The 18,124-nt window shown below is 32.6% G+C and overlaps 2 protein-coding genes across 2 annotated transcripts; both read left to right on the plus strand.

The window, feature by feature from the left end:
* Positions 1-3,054: 3,054 nt before the first annotated feature.
* On the plus strand, positions 3,055-4,451 carry LOC128128086 (mannose/glucose-specific lectin-like). The gene is made up of 3 exons (XM_052766888.1): positions 3,055-3,343; positions 3,436-3,885; positions 4,002-4,451. Exons 1-3 carry the CDS (start codon positions 3,104-3,106, stop codon positions 4,251-4,253), a joined length of 942 nt encoding a protein of 313 aa, XP_052622848.1. The 5' UTR covers positions 3,055-3,103; the 3' UTR covers positions 4,254-4,451.
* Positions 4,452-14,743: 10,292 nt separating this feature from the next.
* Positions 14,744-16,141, plus strand: LOC128128102 (mannose/glucose-specific lectin-like). Its single transcript, XM_052766922.1, has 3 exons — positions 14,744-15,033; positions 15,126-15,575; positions 15,692-16,141. The coding sequence occupies exons 1-3, from the start codon at positions 14,794-14,796 to the stop codon at positions 15,941-15,943; spliced, it is 942 nt and encodes a 313-aa protein (XP_052622882.1). The 5' UTR covers positions 14,744-14,793; the 3' UTR covers positions 15,944-16,141.
* Positions 16,142-18,124: the final 1,983 nt, after the last annotated feature.

Here is an 18,124-nt window from a genome sequence, read left to right on the forward strand (position 1 = left end):
TATAATGCATTTATTTCTATTCATAACTTGAACCAACAAAATTTCAAATTTTTAGTGAAATAGTAAAAAGAGTTGAAGTAAAAAAATAGGAATTTTTTCATAATTTGAACGAAAATAATAAGATTTTTCTGGAGATAACAGGGTAAAGTATTTTACTATACTTACTTTACCGGTAAAAAAAGATTGATTTGAATTTTTTTGTCCGATAATCAAAATTTTTTTGTTAACAAAATAAAATTTGGAAGTTCTTCATTCTGAAGACTTCCCAAAAGATAGTATATGAATGATTGAACTTTAATTTGGTAGATTTTTCATAGTCCATTGATATAATGCTATAATGAGAACCAATGAAAGTAAGATTCTTTAAAAGAAAGTATAACCGATCCATTGTTTTTACATCGGTCAATCACATAAATATAACATGAGTTGATAAAGGTTATTGATAAGTCCCAAAAGTAACTTAATAGATGGGAAGCAAATTTCTTGTCAATGGTGGTAGACTCACACTTATCAAATCCGTCGACATATCTCTCACTTTCTACTTCGTCTTTTCATTTTAAGCCCCACTAAAATTTTTCAGCATCCTTGAAAGTATTAGACAAAATGTCTTTTGGGTTGTCGAAGATCATAGTAAAAAATGTGTGTTGGATTAAATGGAGCATTACTTTTGGCAAAAAATAATGATGGATCGAACAATTTGCACATTGATAGCCTTATTGGAGCGAACAATGATTTCCTTGCGACATGGAAATAGAGATTTTTGTGTGAAAGAAACTCAATGTATGACTTAGTGAACAACATAACGTGCAACGTGGCAGAAAAAGTCACATTCATATAGGTAAAATTTGGAGTAATCTGTTATCTGGTGGTTCCCTTCTAAATGAAAGCATCTATTTTGAGTATTCCATCATGAATCAATTATAAAATTTACATAGCACAAACATTAATATTAAAATCACATGTACGAAGATGTTGTTCAATAAAGCCAAAATCGAGTTATGATTCTGAATCGTTAGCACATTCATACTCTATTTTAAGGGTAAATAGCACAAAAAACACTCTTTTTACACAGATATTCGATTTTGACATCGTGTTTTTTTTGTGTCAATTTTGACACTGTATTTTCCAATTTGTTACAATTCTGACCACTTGACCGGTTAATCAGTTTACATGCTGACGTGGCATAATGACGTGTCAGTTTTGATGACGTGGCATGCTTACATGATATGCTGACGTGTCAAAATTGAATTTTTTTCTCACAAAAAACACTAAGTTTTCATTTTTTTTGATTTTGACACTAAGTTTAATTTTTTTTTTCAACTTTGACACTATGTTTTTTTGTTCCACATCAAACATCATTTTTTCCAATTTTGTTCAATGTTGACAATTTTCTATTTGAAACCGTATAAATATTTTTTAATACATTTAAACCGTAGAAATATGTTTTTTTTTTTTCATTTAAAAACCATAGTTTTGTATAAATAATTTTTTTTAACGCTCAAACCATATTTTTATGTATAAATATGTATTAGTTATATAAAAATTGTATTTTATATTAAATATGAAACTTTAAAATGTGTTTGGATGCGTGTAATCGATCAAAACTCGGATATCAAGTTTGCAACCCATCAAATTTTTACATCTTATTAGAAGCTTATGGTTAGTTTGATTCTCATGATATAACTAATGTTTTGAATGTTAGAAAAAAAAACACCTTGTATTTAAATAAAAATGCGGTTTTTAAACGAAAAAAATATGTTTATACGGTTTAAAATGTAATAAAAAAATATATTTATACGGTTTCAAATGGAAAATAGACAAAATCGAACAAAATTTGATAAGCGATGTTCGATTGGAACAAAAAAAACATAGTGTCAAAATTGAAATAAAAAATTAAACTTAGTGTCAAAATCGAAAAAAAGTGAAAACTTCGTGTTTTTTGTGGAAAAAAAAATCAATTTTAACACGTCAGCATGTCACGTCATCAAAACTGACACGTTATCATGCCACGTGAGCATGTAACCTGGTTAACCGGTCAAGTGGTCAGAATTGTAACAAATTGGAAAACACAGTGTCAAAATTGACACAAAAAAAAACACGGTGTCAAAATCGAATTTGTAAAAAAAATGTTTTGTGTGCCATATACCCCATTTTAATGCATGGCTTCATCTAATTGCATAGAAAGAAATCAACAATTATTCAAAAATTCTAGTATATCTCTCCCTCTTGATTGTTTATTATCGAAGTTCTGACATATCTTTATTGCATAAAAAATGCAAGGACGCTTAAACATTTTTAACTTTTAGTTAATTTTGATATAAACCATTAATTTATTTTAAACAATGAACTTAACGAAAACATGGTTGCTTTAATCTCTATTTCCATCTTAATTAATGATATTCAAATAACTAGAGCAAATTATAGAAATGGTCTCTGTGGTTATATAATATTTTTGAATCAAGTCCGATTGTTTCAATTGTAGCCCTCGTAGTACCTAAATCATTTTTTGTTGCCATTTGGTCCTTGAACCTAACTGACACTGACATTTAAATTTGGAAGTTAAAACCAAATAAAATTACTTTTATACACCTGATTTTATATTTAATCGTCCGTTATTAATTTTATTAATATGAAATGTTTGATCCTACAAGACCCACCAACTCAAGATGTCTATAACCACCACCTGTACATCTTCTTGAAGAAACATGTTTCTGTTTTCTATAATTTGTTCCAAATCGAAGAAACCTACAATGATGTAAGATGTAATAATCAACTATATATATACATGTTCAATTTAATAATAAATATAAAAGTAAGGCTACTACAGGAATTTCAGATGGTTTAAACGCCCTAAGCTAGATGCCAAATACCCAGATAAGTGACAAAAAATATTTTAGAGACGATTACTTTTACAATTATAAAAACTGGACTTGCTTCAAAAAACCATATAATCACCGGGACTATTTTTGTAATTTACTCAAATAGTTTTGGTTAACATGTATTTAAGGAGCCATTGGTCATTCATTTGATACACACATTGAGATCGAGGAGCTTGTTCCTTATTGCATTGCATTTATATAGTTAATTACGTATTGTGTTTCTCATGGAAGGGGTACAAAGTAGCAAAGTAGCAGGATGTATTCGAGTTGGAAAATGGGGAAAACAAAGTGGAGGTCCTCAGAATGAGTGGTCTTTTGCACTTGAGAAAGATCATAAACTGGTGAAGATAACCATTGACCATGGTGAACTAATATACTCTCTCATGTTCACAACTAAATGCGGAGGTGTTTTGCATAATTCCAACAAGTTTGGTGGTTGGAATGGTGGAGACACAGTTTCTGAGGTGAGTTGATCTCTTATTCTCTTTACTCCACTAATCATTAATCAATATGCAGCGATATTTTTATTAATCAATATTCTTGGTGGATTAATCAGGTACACTTTGAGGGTGATGAGGAAATAACTGAGGTTGGTGGAGCCATTGGTAATCGAGGGGGTAATCTAGTAATTTCATTACTATCTTTTAAGACAAACAAGAGGACATATGGACCTTTTGGTTGTGCAACTGAAAATGTTTTTTCTTTACCATGGCACAAAGGCTCATTAGTTGGGTTTTATGGGCTTGCTGGCTATTATATTGATGCCATTGGTGTGTATCTCAAAGCCTTTGAGAATATCATACAGGTTGGAACATGGGGAAAAACTGAACCTGGAAGTCCACAAAATGTTTGGTCATTCCAACTTGAGAAAAATCATCATTTGAAGAAGATAACCATTGATCATGGTGATCTTATATACTCTCTCATGTTCACCACACAATGTGGAAGCTTAACACAAACTACTGAAACCTTTGGTGGTTGGAACGGTGGAGACACAGTTTCTGAGGTAAACAATTCATAAATATATATTCTTCAACTTATTTTTTTATGATTGATATAACATGTCTTTTAATATTCTTAGTTATCTTTAATTGACATGTTTAATTTTTCATTCATGGTTAGATAATATTTGAAAGGGATGAGGAAATAACTGGCATTTGTGGAACAAGTGCATTATCAAGGGGAAGTGTTGCTGGATTGCCTATAATATCATCAATATCATTCACCACAAACAAGAAAACTCATGGACCTTTTGGTAATGTAAGAGGGACTCCTTTCCCTGTATCATGGGATGTTGGTTCTTTTGTTGGATTTTATGGGCTTGCTGGCTATTATATCGATAACATTGGTGTGTATTTGAAAGCCTGCAAGTGAGATAAGGACAAAATAACCTTTGAAATATGTATGTACTATGAAATAAGGAACATATAACCCTTTGAGGTTATGATGTCTATTCGAAGGTTACTGGCTATCACTACGTTTGTTATGTTGCTTTGTGTTTTATTGTTCGGAAAGGACACCATGTACTGATCATGATGATATCATATGGTCTATCATGCTATTTCAAATAAATATATGCAAATAAATTATCTATGAAGGATGCTTCCATCAAGACCCAATCCATATCATGCTACCACTTTGGTTTCCTTATATCATTGGTTACAATATAGTTTTTTTTCGATGAAAAATGAACGAGTATGTAACAATAAACATTTTTCTTAGTTAGAAGAGTTTGTAAAACCAGATCAAAGTGAAGTCACAACCAATCTAAATCTTTATATGATTTTATAATGTGAAATAACACCTCAAATTAAAGGAAATCAGAAATAACAATAATAAATAAAACAACCAATATTAGCGACAGACACACTGAGATTTATATGTAAAACCTAAAATACCATGGGCAGTAGATCTAGAATTCGATGGTATTGGAACATATAGTTTATTAACTGAATGTCTTGATCATAGAAACGTGATACACAATGATTAAATACCAAAGGACTTAACAAACTAAGCTAAAAATTAGGAATAAGATAAATACATATACTATCAATATCCTATCATATCTTGTATTTCCCCTTAAGACGAAACTTGCTCTTTATGCCCATCTTTCCAAGAAGAAACTTAAATTGATTCCTTCCAAGTCCTTTTCAAAACCTTTGGTTAACAGGTCAGCAACCTGCCTTTTGTTGTCGATCTTCATTAATGTGATTTCTTGAGAAGCAACCCTTTCACGAACAAAAAAAAAACAGTCCGTTTCAACATGTTTTATGCGTTCATAAAACATAGGGTTGTTACCAATATGACGGACAACCTAGTTGTCGCAAAACAAAACTGTTGGGCAGCTAATGACAATCTGGAGTCCTTAAGGATCCATCTAACCCACAAAATTTCACTCACAACAGATGCCATAACTCGATAACCAAAATGTACATCCTCTAACTCAAAACTAACCCATCTAAAGGCTTTGATGCTAAAGGATTTATCAAGTTGTGTCTTTGTTTCTTGAATCCGGTCTAGATTATTTCCAGCTATAATAACATCATCCATGTAAATTAAAATGACAGTTCACAAGAATGTGTACTCAATCCCTTAGTCCTTCACTTGACTTCACATATACATGTGAACAAGGAACTAGTCTTAATTTTCCAAAGATGAAAATTTCTCATTCATCATGCTGTACAACTTGCATGATTCCAAGTTTCGGTCCAATTGAAACTTGGATGATGAGGATCTTTCTTTATTTGGTAAATTTAGACATTACCACAAATGAAAGAATCAATTTCATATTTCCACTCTTCCTATTAATGGAATCATATAAGCAACAATTTTTTTTCCCTCAAATGCCATTGTAAGGATATTTTAAAATAAATAAAATCATCATTTTTTTCCTTTTATTTTAAAAACTTTGCGGAAAAACTATCCTTACAATGCAAAAGAGCATGAAAACTATGTTGTTATCTGTTCCTAAGAAATATATCAGAACTCCTAAGAAGTAGCTCAAGAATCCGATCTTCAAACTATGCGATAGAAATCCATCTACGCGATCAGATTCAACATATTCTTTCTTTAAGTTTCTTCATTTTTCTTTGATTCTTAAAACATCAACATGTGACCCAGTCACATCATGTATCAAGAATCTCAGAATAGAAACTTAGCAGAGTTAGATAGTGGACTTTACCTGAAGTAGAGTCGAACTTATTGACTTTAACATCCTTAGGTAAAATTTGGCAGCTTCGCAAGTAATACCCCTTCCTTTGGCAATATAAACATATCGAGCCTTTGGTAATGGTACCGGTACTATCACAGACTTATCTTTTCTCTTTACCATTTGGTCAACCAAGTTGACTATGGCCGATCCCTTTCCATTGGGAAGAGAATGTTTTTTCTGGAGTTCCAATGTCATCATTGTCAATGTCCATAAAGTTTTAGGAAGTTGATCTTAGCAAATAGATGAGATCATTAAGGGTCTTGTCATAGTCTGTTTCATAGGGGTCCCAAAGGAACTCACTATGTGACTTAGAAAGTGATTGAACATCCAACTTTCTTAAGACTTTGACACCCAACTCTCCCGACTTGTCAATATGTGACTTCATCTCGTAGATGTGATCACACCTAGACCTTGCGTTGCCAATAGGGCTTGAGTGACCTTGAACTTGTGGGTTAGGGAGAATAATTGGAGGAGGTGGAGAAAGTGAAGTTCCAAGAGATTTGGGAAGATCATAGATGTCTGAACTAGACATCTTTTGGGAGATATTCAAGATAGTTGATCTAAAGTCCTTAATATAACACCCAATATGAAATATTAAGGCTAGGACCCAACACAATATTTTATAACTCGGAAGAGGGATGCCGTAATCCAAGCTATAAAATATTTAAAGGTAGGTGAATGACGATTCACCAATTTCCACCATGAAAAACGAAATAATTATTAGGTTTTTAATTGGATTTGAAACTCCTAGATCTTTTAAGATTCATTGAACTGTGCAATGGCACGTTTCAATCTCGAGTGTGCCCTTCAGGTTTTGTGACTGGGATGCCGAGGATCACAAAACAAGGTGTGAATATCCATGCAAATATACTTGGTACCCTTAATATTTACCCCTCAATTGATGTGCCGGTTAACCACACACGCTCCATCGATACTATGATAAATATTAACTTACCCTTTTCCTACCTTGTTAAATAAGAGTTAGTGTTTCGGTTAACCACACACGCTCCACTAACCGACTTAAACAAAGTGCAAAGTGTAATTTCATGGATTAGCACCTTATTCACATTTTCCTAAAGTAACTAAGATTGGGAATTATAAAAAACATTTAGTTACTTTATATTTATCATTAATACTTTTAATGAAGGGAGAACTATAGTCCTTGTCCTACCCGTTCGGCTAACGACCCTCCACTGGTCAAGGAAGTGGTGGGTGAGAGTGGACACCCATTAAACTGCCATTTTATAGGCAGTAACCTTATACCCCCTTATAGACTGGCTTCGTGAATGAGGCCTACTAACGGTAAGACTGACTTGCTCTTATACATATATAAATATTATTAACTTATAATATTATAAAGTATAAGGGTTGAATTTTAACTCTTTAAAATTCTAAGGGCTTAACTTGGAATTAAAGTATTCATAAAAGCAAACTTTTCAAATTCCAAAACTTGAGGGCAAGTTTTGAAACTATCCAAAACTCTTGGATTTTTATAACTTATGATTTTTAATTAAAACTTTAAAACTTTTAATGAAGAGACTCTTGGACATCCATAACTTGAGGACAAGTTATGGAGCCATAAAAACTATTTATACGGAAAGACTCTTCATTTTTTTGTAACCTAAGGCATTTTTATGAGTTTTTAAGATTCATAAATGTGACTTTTCATATGACTTGAGGACAAGTTACAAAAACACATTTTATGAACAACTTTTAGATTAATTTGGATTGAAAACTACTAACACATATTTTTCATTAATCTAAAAAATAACTCATAAAACAAGGTAATCCAAAAAAAAACTTTTGGATTCCATAACTTATGGAGTTTAATGTTTCTTTTATGATGAAACTTTTCGTGTTCCATAACATAAGAACAAGTTATGGAATTCTTTAAAACATTAAGACCAAGTTTTGTAACTCTATAAAAAACTTTGAATCAATTTTTTTTAAAAACTTTTCATATCCATAACTTATGGAGGTTTCAAAAAACTCTTTATATCAAACTTTTAAAACTAATAAAATAATCATATAATTTTATCTTTTACTAAATTTGACCTAATTCAACTCATATAGCAAATGTTTCAAATTTTACAAATAATTAATTTTTCACAAAAACAAGTAATTATATTAAAAAATGACAAACGTCATGTTTTTTTTTTCCTTTTTTTTTCAACTTTGAATATAAAACATTTTCATTAATATAACAGAAAACAACTCATGGCTCTGATACCACTGTTGGGTTTTGAGCATTCTAACACTCCTAAGTGTACATGCAACCCTAAATACCTTGGATCTATGTTTTTTCTATTATACATGCAAATATGAATATTCCAAGGTATTACCCTAACTAGGATACAATCTTTTGATACTTGAATAATAAACTAGATAGAAATACATACCTTGTTGATGTAGCTTAACTTCATGAAGCTCGAGAGCCTAGTGCCCCAAGTGTGACACCTCAAATGGTTCACACAACATCATCAACACTTGTAATAACCATGAAAAGAAGATACTTCATGCTGAAATTGGCTAGCCCTCATATAAGTATCACTAGTGCCAATTTCTTGAGCTAAAGGGGTCTTTATATAGTGTGGCTATTAATGTTACACCATGTAACTCATGACTTTACCCATTCCTTATGCTCCATGGTTTTTAACCTCCATGGAGTATCCATGGGTCACCACATGGGTTAAACCCAACATAAGGAATCTTGGATCATAAGCCCACATATATAAGAATTAACGATTTTCACAATCAATCCCCATATATTTAATTAGTCTCTTTTGATCACTAAATTAAGTCAAAATTAATTCTTGATCAATACTAATTAAATAACATGATTTCATATTAATATATTAGAACTTATAATATATTAATATGTCACAAATGTCCTCTTGTCACAAACGGTCTATCCAAATGTTTCGATGCCATACAACCCAAATGGACCATGCCGAGTCAGGTCAAGTACATACCAATTATAATTATGGACTTAGACACTAATCCAACAATAAACTAACCCTATTAATCTTCAGCCTCCACCCCTCTAAACCCTAGAAATCGTCTTATACCATTCATAGGGGCATTTTGAGCTTATGAAGTCCATTTTTGGAGAGTTTGGCCCATTTTCAAGAAGGTGGAGTTAATGCAAAGATGGAGATCAAGAAGAAGCTTATGGATCTGGCTTTTATGACTCATTTTCAGCTTGATGAAGGTATAAAGCTCTGAACTTGACCATTGAATGCTTAGATCTATTATGTTGGGTTTTTGGATCTTTTGGTCCCAAGAATGGAGCTTTATGGTTCCAAATCTGTTTTTAGGTTTAGGGTTGCTACCCTTGGTGCTAACTAAGTCCCTAAGGCACAAAGTCGCCATCTTGGAGTTATTAATGGATTCATTCAAGAGTTATGGTCATTTTCATGGAAGTAGATTGTTATACTTTGATTTTCGGTTCATGTGGGTCATATAAGTCACCAAGTCAGTGACTTTATGGATTAAGACGTTAGGTACAACTTAGATCTGTAATATGGTCCCTTGGTTTGAAGCATTAAGCACTCAATGGATTTTGTGCATCAACTGTTTGTATGCTGGGCGTACAATGTAGTACGCCGCGCGTAGAACCCTTTTGCCCAGCACGCGAAGCATACAGAAAAGGTACGTTGGGCGTACGCTCTCAGGAGGTATTGGGCCTCTGTGGACTTCGGACCATTAGGACCTAATGGTTTTGGGCATGGATTTGCTGATAGTTGGGCCCATTGGCCCTTGTGGCCCAATATAGAAATGGACTTCGCATTATGGGCTTCAGTTTGGGCCAATTTGTGGACTAGGTTGTTTTGGGCCTTCATAGGCCAATTGGGTCAGGATTATTGACTAAGGAAAATATTGGGCTTTAGTATAAGGTCCATTAGAAAGGTTTAGGCCTAATTTGGAAAACTGGGCCATTGATGGTTTTATGGAAATTATAATGTTGGGCTTTTATTTTGGGTTTGGGCCTTAGTTTTGGATCATATTGGGTCATGGGTAAAATGGTCATTTTACCCCATGCATGGATTAAGGAGTATGGTATGGGGCCAATTGCTAATTTGGGCATATTGATTGAAGTGGTTGCTCGGGAAACTGGTAGGGCAGAAACTAAGGCATTCATGCAGTAAGCTTCTGCAGTGTGAGGTGAGTCTTTTCACCATACCAACGGGTCAAAGGCACGAAAGCCGACCCATTTTATGTTATGTGGTACACTAGCTATAGTAGAGATATGTGGTATGATAGTTAGCTTTATGCTAAGTGGTATGCTAGTGGTTATATGATATGTGTTATGCTAGTTGTCTTTGTGATACTTGCATGGAAGACCCCAGGGGGGAGCCCGTGGCATTAGATGTAAGACCATGTGGGGTAGCCCATGACATTGGATGTAAGACAATGTGGGGTAGCCCGTCGATGTAAGACCATGTGGGGTAGCCCATGGCATTCCTAGGTAAAGACCATGTTTGGTAGCCCATGGCATCCTTACAGGTTTATGTATGCATGACTTATGTGATATATGTAACTTTTATAGCTAATATGGTATGTGTTATTTGGATTGTGTATGGGGTATGCTCTGAGCGACTCACTAAGCTTTGTGCTTACGGTTTAGAGTTTTGGTTTCAGGTATCATCGATTTGGAAATGAAGAGTTCGGATTGATCGTAGTGCACACACCCATGATTTCCGCAATGAATGATTTTGAGATGACCTCTGATAAATGTTTTACTTAATGATGATTTGAAATGTTTGAAATAAATGGTATTAATGTTTTAGCTATATTAAAAATGAAATTTTTACCCTTGATTTTTGGGTCGTTACAAGTTGGTATCGGAGCCTTGGTTTGAGGGATTCGGGGATACCTTTGGGTGTGTCTGAACTCAAACTGAGGATCTGTAAGGTTTTAAAAAAATTTCAAAAATTTTCAAAAGAAAATGTTTTCAAGAAAAAGGTTTTCTAAGACTAGAAAGGGTGTAGTGCATGCAATCAACTGAGCTCAAGTAAATTTCCCCAGGATACCCACATTTTTTATCTGTTATGATTTGATTATGAATATGTGAATCGCATGCTAGTTAGGGCTAGGGGAGATGCCTGTATATGTTGTATGAGTTTGTAGACTTGCATGCTAGTGCTGAGTAATCAACAATAGGTTGGCCTGATATGTGATGCTTGTAGCCATGAGGATATTGGATGTCACGCTGGAATGAGAATGATAATTGGTATTTGTAACTGCAATATGTATGTTTTGAAAATTATATACGGTTAGGATCTTATAGCCATGAAGGATAAAACTCATGCACTTTTCTAGAATCCATATGGCCTCACCTAAACTACTATTGTATTGATTTGTTTGTCATCAGTCAATCATTTTTTATATGAACACAACAATTGGTTTTCCATTTACATACTTTTAAGTATACTGTAATAAGGTGTTCAACACGTAATTTGAATATCTTATAATACTTGTAACATAAATTTATATGAGATATGGACTACATGAACGGTGTTGAGTTCAAAATGATGTTAACATCATTGTTTTATGACAAATAATTGGTTATAGAGGACTTCGATCATTAGTTTTACGGAGTATAATGCATTTATTTCTATTCATAACTTGAACCAACAAAATTTCAAATTTTTAGTGAAATAGTAAAAAGAGTTGAAGTAAAAAAAATAGGAATTTTTTCATAATTTGAACGAAAATAATAAGATTTTTCTGGAGATAACAGGGTAAAGTATTTTACTATACTTACTTTACCGGTAAAAAAAGATTGATTTGAATTTTTTTGTCCGATAATCAAAATTTTTTTGTTAACAAAATAAAATTTGGAAGTTCTTCATTCTGAAGACTTCCCAAAAGATAGTATATGAATGATTTAACTTTAATTTGGTAGATTTTTCATAGTCCATTGATATAATGCTATAATGAGAACCAATGAAAGTAAGATTCTTTAAAAGAAAGTATAACCGATCCATTGTTTTTACATCGGTCAATCACATAAATATAACATGAGTTGATAAAGGTTATTGATAAGTCCCAAAAGGAACTTAATAGATGGGAAGCAAATTTCTTGTCAATGGTGGTAGACTCACACTTATCAAATCCGTCGACATATCTCTCACTTTCTACTTCGTCTTTTCATTTTAAGCCCCACTAAAATTTTTCAGCATCCTTGAAAGTATTAGACAAAATGTCTTTTGGGTTGTCGAAGATCATAGTAAAAAATGTGTGTTGGATTAAATGGAGCATTACTTTTGGCAAAAAATAATGATGGATCGAACAATTTGCACATTGATAGCCTTATTGGAGCGAACAATGATTTCCTTGCGACATGGAAATAGAGATTTTTGTGTGAAAGAAACTCAATGTATTACTTAGTGAATAACATAACGTGCAACGTGGCAGAAAAAGTCACATTCATATAGGTAAAATTTGGAGTAATCTGTTATCTGGTGGTTCCCTTCTAAATGAAAGCATCTATTTTGAGTATTCCATCATGAATCAATTATAAAATTTACATAGCACAAACATTAATATCAAAATCACATGTACGAAGATGTTGTTCAATAAAGCCAAAATCGAGTTATGATTCTGAATCGTTAGCACATTCATACTCTATTTTAAGGGTAAATAGCACAAAAAACACTCTTTTTACACAGATATTCGATTTTGACATCGTGTTTTTTTTTTGTGTCAATTTTGACACTGTATTTTCCAATTTGTTACAATTCTGACCACTTGACCGGTTAATCAGTTTACATGCTGACGTGGCATAATGACGTGTCAGTTTTGATGACGTGGCATGCTTACATGATATGCTGACGTGTCAAAATTGAATTTTTTTCTCACAAAAAACACTAAGTTTTCATTTTTTTTGATTTTGACACTAAGTTTATTTTTTTTTTCAACTTTGACACTATGTTTTTTTGTTCCACATCAAACATCATTTTTTCCAGTTTTGTTCAATGTTGACAATTTTCTATTTGAAACCATATAAATATTTTTTAATACATTTAAACCGTAGAAATATGTTTTTTTTTTCATTTAAAAACCATAGTTTTGTATAAATAATTTTTTTTAACGCTCAAACCATATTTTTATGTATAAATATGTATTAGTTATATAAAAATTGTATTTTATATTAAATATGAAACTTTAAAATGTGTTTGGATGCGTGTAATCGATCAAAACTCGGATATCAAGTTTGCAACCCATCAAATTTTTACATCTTATTAGAAGCTTATGGTTAGTTTGATTCTCATGATATAACTAATGTTTTGAATGTTAGAAAAAAAAACACCTTGTATTTAAATAAAAATGCCGTTTTTAAACGAAAAAAATATGTTTATACGGTTTAAAATGTAATAAAAAAATATATTTATACGGTTTCAAATGGAAAATAGACAAAATCGAACAAAATTTGATAAGCGATGTTCGATTGGAACAAAAAAAACATAGTGTCAAAATTGAAATAAAAAATTAAACTTAGTGTCAAAATCGAAAAAAAGTGAAAACTTCGTGTTTTTTGTGGAAAAAAAAATCAATTTTAACACGTCAGCATGTCACGTCATCAAAACTGACACGTTATCATGCCACGTGAGCATGTAACCTGGTTAACCGGTCAAGTGGTCAGAATTGTAACAAATTGGAAAACACAGTGTCAAAATTGACACAAAAAAAACACGGTGTCAAAATCGAATTTGTAAAAAAAATGTTTTGTGTGCCATATACCCCATTTTAATGCATGGCTTCATCTAATTGCATAGAAAGAAATCAACAATTATTCAAAAATTCTAGTATATCTCTCCCTCTTGATTGTTTATTATCGAAGTTCTGACATATCTTTATTGCATGAAAAATGCAAGGACGCTTAAACATTTTTAACTTTTAGTTAATTTTGATATAAACCATTAATTTATTTTAAACAATGAACTTAACGAAAACATGGTTGCTTTAATCTCTATTTCCATCTTAATTAATGATATTCAAATAACTAGAGCAAATTATAGAAATGGTCTCTGTGGTTATATAATATTTTTGAATCAAGTCCGATTGTTTCAATTGTAGCCCTCGTAGTACCTAAATCATTTTTTGTTGCCATTTGGTCCTTGAACCTAACTGACACTGACATTTAAATTTGGAAGTTAAAACCAAATAAAATTACTTTTATACACCTGATTTTATATTTAATCGTCCGTTATTAATTTTATTAATATGAAATGTTTGATCCTACAAGACCCACCAACTCAAGATGTCTATAACCACCACCTGTACATCTTCTTGAAGAAACATGTTTCTGTTTTCTATAATTTGTTCCAAATCGAAGAAACCTACAATGATGTAAGATGTAATAATCAACTATATATATACATGTTCAATTTAATAATAAATATAAAAGTAAGGCTACTACAGGAATTTCAGATGGTTTAAACGCCCTAAGCTAGATGCCAAATACCCAGATAAGTGACAAAAAATATTTTAGAGACGATTACTTTTACAATTATAAAAACTGGACTTGCTTCAAAAAACCATATAATCACCGGGACTATTTTTGTAATTTACTCAAATAGTTTTGGTTAACATGTATTTAAGGAGCCATTGGTCATTCATTTGACACACACATTGAGATCGAGGAGCTTGTTCCTTATTGCATTGCATTTATATAGTTAATTACGTATTGTGTTTCTCATGGAAGGGGTACAAAGTAGCAAAGTAGCAGGATGTATTCGAGTTGGAAAATGGGGAAAACAAAGTGGAGGTCCTCAGAATGAGTGGTCTTTTGCACTTGAGAAAGATCATAAACTGGTGAAGATAACCATTGACCATGGTGAACTAATATACTCTCTCATGTTCACAACTAAATGCGGAGGTGTTTTGCATAATTCCAACAAGTTTGGTGGTTGGAATGGTGGAGACACAGTTTCTGAGGTGAGTTGATCTCTTATTCTCTTTACTCCACTAATCATTAATCAATAGGCAGCGATATTTTTATTAATCAATATTCTTGGTGGATTAATCAGGTACACTTTGAGGGTGATGAGGAAATAACTGAGGTTGGTGGAGCCATTGGTAATCGAGGGGGTAATCTAGTAATTTCATTACTATCTTTTAAGACAAACAAGAGGACATATGGACCTTTTGGTTGTGCAACTGAAAATGTTTTTTCTTTACCATGGCACAAAGGCTCATTAGTTGGGTTTTATGGGCTTGCTGGCTATTATATTGATGCCATTGGTGTGTATCTCAAAGCCTTTGAGAATATCATACAGGTTGGAACATGGGGAAAAACTGAACCTGGAAGTCCACAAAATGTTTGGTCATTCCAACTTGAGAAAAATCATCATTTGAAGAAGATAACCATTGATCATGGTGATCTTATATACTCTCTCATCTTCACCACACAATATGGAAGCTTAACACAAACTACTGAAACCTTTGGTGGTTGGAACGGTGGAGACACAGTTTCTGAGGTAAACAATTCATAAATATATATTCTTCAACTTATTTTTTTATGATTGATATAACATGTCTTTTAATATTCTTAGTTATCTTTAATTGACATGTTTAATTTTTCATTCATGGTTAGATAATATTTGAAAGGGATGAGGAAATAACTGGCATTTGTGGAACAAGTGCATTATCAAGGGGAAGTGTTGTTGGATTGCCTATAATATCATCAATATCATTCATCACAAACAAGAAAACTCATGGACCTTTTGGTAATGTAAGAGGGACTCCTTTCCCTGTATCATGGGATGTTGGTTCTTTTGTTGGATTTTATGGGCTTGCTGGCTATTATATCGATAACATTGGTGTGTATTTGAAAGCCTGCAAGTGAGATAAGGACAAAATAACCTTTGAAATATGTATGTACTATGAAATAAGGAACATATAACCCTTTGAGGTTATGATGTCTATTCGAAGGTTACTGGCTATCACTACGTTTGTTATGTTGCTTTGTGTTTTATTGTTCGGAAAGGACACCATGTACTGATCATGATGATATCATATGGTCTATCATGCTATTTCAAATAAATATATGCAAATAAATTATCTATGAAGGATGCTTCCATCAAGACCCAATCCATATCATGCTACCACTTTGGTTTCCTTATATCATTGGTTACAATATAGTTTTTTTTCGATGAAAAATGAACGAGTATGTAACAATAAACATTTTTCTTAGTTAGAAGAGTTTGTTAAACCAGATCAAAGTGAAGTCACAACCAATCTAAATCTTTATATGATTTATAATGTGAAATAACACCTCAAATTAAAGGAAATCAGAAATAACAATAATAAATAAAACAACCAATATTAGCGACAGACACACTGAGATTTATATGTAAAACCTAAAATACCATGGGCAGTAGATCTAGAATTCGATGGTATTGGAACATATAGTTTATTAACTGAATGTCTTGATCATAGAAACGTGATACACAATGATTAAATACCAAAGGACTTAACAAACTAAGCTAAAAATTAGGAATAAGATAAATACATATACTATCAATATCCTATCATATCTTGTATTTCCCCTTAAGACGAAACTTGCTCTTTATGCCCATCTTTCCAAGAAGAAACTTAAATTGATTCCTTCCAAGTCCTTTTCAAAACCTTTGGTTAACAGGTCAGCAACCTGCCTTTTGTTGTCGATCTTCATTAATGTGATTTCTTGAGAAGCAACCCTTTCACGAACAAAAAAAAAACAGTCCGTTTCAACATGTTTTATGCGTTCATAAAACATAAGGTTGTTACCAATATGACGGACAACATAGTTGTCGCAAAACAAAACTGTTGGGCAGCTAATGACAATCTGGAGTCCTTAAGGATCCATCTAACCCACAAAATTTCACTCACAACAGATGCCATAACTCGATAACCAAAATGTACATCCTCTAACTCAAAACTAACCCATCTAAAGGCTTTGATGCTAAAGGATTTATCAAGTTGTATCTTTGTTTCTTGAATCCGGTCTAGATTATTTCCAGCTATAATAACATCATCCATGTAAATTAAAATGACAGTTCACAAGAATGTGTACTCAATCCCTTAGTCCTTCACTTGACTTCACATATACATATGAACAAGGAACTAGTCTTAATTTTCCAAAGATGAAAAATTTTCATTCATCATGCTGTACAACTTGCATGATTCCAAGTTTCGGTCCAATTGAAACTTGGATGATGAGGATCTTTCTTTATTTGGTAAATTTAGACATTACCACAAATGAAAGAATCAATTTCATATTTCCACTCTTCCTATTAATGGAATCATATAAGCAACAATTTTTTTCCCTCAAATGCCATTGTAAGGATATTTTAAAATAAATAAAATCATCATTTTTTTCCTTTTATTTTAAAAACTTTGCGGAAAAACTATCCTTACAATGCAAAAGAGCATGAAAACTATGTTGTTATCTGTTCCTAAGAAATATATCAGAACTCCTAAGAAGTAGCTCAAGAATCCGATCTTCAAACTATGCGATAGAAATCCATCTACGCGATCAGATTCAACATATTCTTTCTTTAAGTTTCTTCATTTTTCTTTGATTCTTAAAACATCAACATGTGACCCAGTCACATCATGTATCAAGAATCTCAGAATAGAAACTTAGCAGAGTTAGATAGTGGACTTTACCTGAAGTAGAGTCGAACTTATTGACTTTAACATCCTTAGGTAAAATTTGGCAGCTTCGCAAGTAATACCCCTTCCTTTGGCAATATAAACATATCGAGCCTTTGGTAATGGTACCGGTACTATCACAGACTTAGCTTTTCTCTTTACCATTTGGTCAACCAAGTTGACTATGGCCGATCCCTTTCCATTGGGAAGAGAATGTTTTTTCTGGATTTCCAATGTCATCATTGTCAATGTCCATAAAGTTTTAGGAAGTTGATCTTAGCAAATAGATGAGATCATTAAGGGTCTTGTCATAGTCTGTTTCATAGGGGTCCCAAAGGAACTCACTATGTGACTTAGAAAGTGATTGAACATCCAACTTTCTTAAGACTTT

Source organism: Lactuca sativa, chromosome 8 (genome assembly GCF_002870075.4).
Source record: "Lactuca sativa cultivar Salinas chromosome 8, Lsat_Salinas_v11, whole genome shotgun sequence".
Taxonomy (NCBI): domain Eukaryota; kingdom Viridiplantae; phylum Streptophyta; class Magnoliopsida; order Asterales; family Asteraceae; genus Lactuca; species Lactuca sativa.

What these genes read in the sequence shown, in the direction of transcription:
- LOC128128086 (XM_052766888.1), top strand. Translation starts at nt 3,104, where the DNA reads ATGGAAGGGGTACAAAGTAGCAAAGTAGCAGGATGTATTCGAGTTGGA. An exon ending in GTGGAGACACAGTTTCTGAG is followed by an intron (nt 3,344 to 3,435) that starts GTGAGTTGATCT and finishes TGGATTAATCAG; the next exon opens with GTACACTTTGAGGGTGATGA. An exon ending in GTGGAGACACAGTTTCTGAG is followed by an intron (nt 3,886 to 4,001) that starts GTAAACAATTCA and finishes ATTCATGGTTAG; the next exon opens with ATAATATTTGAAAGGGATGA.
- LOC128128102 (XM_052766922.1), top strand. Translation starts at nt 14,794, where the DNA reads ATGGAAGGGGTACAAAGTAGCAAAGTAGCAGGATGTATTCGAGTTGGA. An exon ending in GTGGAGACACAGTTTCTGAG is followed by an intron (nt 15,034 to 15,125) that starts GTGAGTTGATCT and finishes TGGATTAATCAG; the next exon opens with GTACACTTTGAGGGTGATGA. An exon ending in GTGGAGACACAGTTTCTGAG is followed by an intron (nt 15,576 to 15,691) that starts GTAAACAATTCA and finishes ATTCATGGTTAG; the next exon opens with ATAATATTTGAAAGGGATGA.